Source organism: Centruroides sculpturatus, unplaced genomic scaffold (assembly GCF_000671375.1).
Source record: "Centruroides sculpturatus isolate CEXI.00-Female unplaced genomic scaffold, Cexi_2.0 scaffold820, whole genome shotgun sequence".
In the NCBI taxonomy this organism is placed as follows: domain Eukaryota; kingdom Metazoa; phylum Arthropoda; class Arachnida; order Scorpiones; family Buthidae; genus Centruroides; species Centruroides sculpturatus.
Genome location: NW_019384919.1, coordinates 188,355 through 191,898, shown reverse-complemented (window position 1 = coordinate 191,898; position 3,544 = coordinate 188,355). Strand labels below are relative to the sequence as shown.

Genomic DNA, 3,544 nt, shown 5'->3' with positions numbered 1-3,544 from the left:
AATCTAAGATGCTGATAGATAGTGGAGAACTAAACATGACGTTTTCCTTTCTGCTTCTCCGCACGCATCCACAGAATGACATAATCAATAAGCCATGACTTGGAAAGTGTGAGAAACCTTTACCATTTATATTCACTAAATCGATTCAGACATAGAATTCCTTCGATATAAATGTCTCTTTGTGTTAAACACATTTGCTGAATTGGTAAAACTGTCTTTAGATATATACAAATTGATCAAAGTTTAGTTAATTTATATTGATACGTAGGAGGATAAAAGAAGATTGTAACTAAAAAAATAAAGGAGAAAAATATTTAAATGTAATGTAAACAAAATAGAAACGTATGAAATAATACAGAAAAGTCAAAATATACAAATTAAGTTATTTAAATATATATATGTGTGTGTGTGTATGGTAATGTTATAAAGAAATAAACTGGAGAGGTAAGTAGGAATTTCTAGAGTTATAAACACATAACTGAGTTTTGTGATTACGTAGAGGAGATACGGTTGAATTTGCATAAGAAAATTTAGTAAAATAAGAGAATTTATCTAAAATTACAAAAGAAATTGTAGGAAAATGAAAGGTATTTAATTAGGAATGTGTAGAAAAGTAAAATATGCATAAAGTCATACGATGAAACAGAAGAAAATAGACATAATATAATTAAGGTCATGTATTAATATAAGATAATAGAATAGTGTAAAAAAACATATTTAGGATGATGTAAAATATTATGAAAAACAAGCAGAATGTAAATAAAGTCAATGAAAAATTCAATTTGAATCTTACAGAAAAACAAGGAAAAAGCAGCAAAGTGTAATTAAAATCACACATAAAACATTAGGACGGTGCTGAAAACATAAATAAAATGATGGTAAAAAGACAGAAAAGCAAGAAAATCAATAAAAAAAAAAATAATAGGAAAACAATAAAAACGCAATTAAAACACAGACGAAACAATGCGTTAGCAACAAAATACAATTCGAATCACACAATCAACAATAAAACAGAAGAAAAAATACAATTAAAATCACAGGAGAAATGAGAGAAAAAGAAGCAAAACTCAATTAAATCATACAAAAATTGCGACAAGGAAAAAAAAAAGAGGGAAAAACGAATTAATTATACAATTCATAAATAAAAACGAATTTATATATATTTAAATAATAAACCACTTCTAAATCAATTGGGAATCGTAAACGTTTCTACTTATTTTAATGAAATTAAATAAAATGTGAGATAGTTACCAGATGTTACATTCAATCTTTCTTAAAATGAAATGCTAGAAATTATTAAAAGTCGACTCTTTGATATTAAAAGGATAAATTCTTAATATTAAATCTGTAAATTGAAGTTAATTGAAAATCAAACAACATAAAAATGATTGGAACAAACGTTTCTAAATGCTTGCTTTTAATGACTATATTTGTCAATAAATTTGCTGTCTTCTAAATTAATTTATAAAGAATTTTGACATTTAATAGGAAATTTCTTGTATTTAACATTTTATTTTTTTTTATCTAGAAAATCCTTCAATTAAAAATAATTCAACATCCATCAAATTTTGCCATTCTATTGTTCCCTTTATCGAAATTTAAAGGGAGTTGTGAAGTACTTTATAAAAAGTAAATTAATCATGTTTATCAAGGGTAAAAAAAACCGAATTGTTTTCAAGGATATCGTGATTAAAAAATAGTCAAGAATTTACAGGAAAAGGTAAATACATTATCGATACGTTTGTTGAATTATTAAGTGTTTAGGGGGTGTCGAGTTTTATGAGCGTAGTTTAAGGATCGTTAAAAAAATTCCTTGTTTATATACGTTTTTTAGGTCGAAAATTTGATAATTATAGATAATTTTCCTCGTAATTTCATAGTGTTTATGTAGAATAAATTTGTAGAATCGTCTCTTAAAGTTGACTCCATATGTAAAATCATTGTGTAAGGAAGTAGCTCTTCAATGTTTAAAATATCAAAAATAAAAGGTGTTTATGTAATAAATACTAACAATTTTTACAATATAAATACGTATACACACGATAAAAACTTAAAAATAAAATTTTTGAGGTATTTACAATACGTTTATGGACACGAAAGATTTTCGTTGTTAGACAAATCCAAGCCAAAGAAGTGTCACCGAGTTGTCAAATATGGAAAGAATTCTAAAAAGCTCGAAAAATAATTAAATTATAAGCTCTATATTATAAACAAATTCATTAAAATAATAAGATTTATACGTTTTAACATCTCTAATTCGATGTAGGAAAAAATAAAGATTGTTTGAGTTTACATAACTTCCCTTCTATCTAGTAAATTTAAATTTAGTATAATAATTAATAAATATGATTTTGAAAAATTAATATTTGAAAAATATTAAGGAAACAAGTTCGAAAATAAACACTTTTAAAAGACAGACGTAAAGAAATAGAAAAGAGAATTATGACATGATGTCGCCTGAGGGATACGACTAGAGTGTTTATCTCAATACTTGACATCAGAAAACATTGCAGAAGCAAAGAAAAAGGAGAAGACAAAACAGACGAAGCCAATTACTATGATAAGAAGAAGAGAAACTGTATTTTTTTCCCTACAAAGAAAATCTCTTATATCATGATTTTATTCATATTTTATAAACATCCAAGAAATCAAAATACAATTTTTTTTTAATTTTTAAAAATAATTTCGGTTTTAAAATAAAATTCAAATCGTAAAGTAAAAACCAGTTTAAAAAAAGTCCGCCAAAGTTAATTAAACTTGTCAATTTCACTTTTGAAATTTTTAAATTCTCAATACTCGTTCGTGGCGCCATCTGTTACTAATTTCATTGACTATTTAATGAATTTATTAATCACGTATCGATTTTTCGAATTTCAAAATTAATTCGAAAAGTTTTATTAAGTCGTAAATACCAAAAAAAAAAAACTTAAATTTTCTCTTGGCCATTGAAATAAATTTTTTCCATATTTTTAGTACGATAATTTCTTTATATATTTTAACATTGTTACTGTGTTATTAAGTGTAATTTATGTCACGATGCTGATACTTTATGCTGCTTAGTATATATATTTTTTATATTACTAAATCACTTTTATAACACTTTCTCATCATTTATTCCTTTATTTATTTAAGATTTGACCTACAAGACTTCATAATTAATAGCATGAACATCACAAATCATAAGAATTTTTATGGAGTTACAAGAATGGTTGGCAAATTTTACCTTAGGCTGATATTTTAAAGTAAAAATATAAATTAAATATTAAATAAATAAATAATAAAATTCAGTAAATAAATTATTATACAATTAAATATAATTTATTATTAATTAATATATACAAATATATGAAAATTCGAAGTTAAAATCTAAATAGAGACGTCGATGTAGATGAAACATGGGAAAATACATGTAAAAGTATGAATATATATCTATAAATTTGATAATTATACAGGTGTTATGTATATGAGTATCAGCTGTATAATCTGTATAAGTTAATTTTTAATATAAAATTATAATGTTTATTGGCTGAAAATATTGCTAAAA

General features: G+C 24.2%; 1 protein-coding gene across 1 annotated transcript in view; it reads left to right on the top strand.

Moving 5' to 3' along the window:
* The first annotated feature begins 580 nt into the window (after positions 1 to 580).
* LOC111631839 overlaps positions 581 to 3,544 on the top strand; it is a 58,222-nt gene continuing 55,258 nt past the window's right edge. Inside the window, exon 1 of the mRNA XM_023376163.1 lies at positions 581 to 587. Within this exon, the coding sequence (XP_023231931.1) occupies positions 581 to 587 (7 nt within the window). The remainder of the gene's footprint in view (positions 588 to 3,544) is intronic.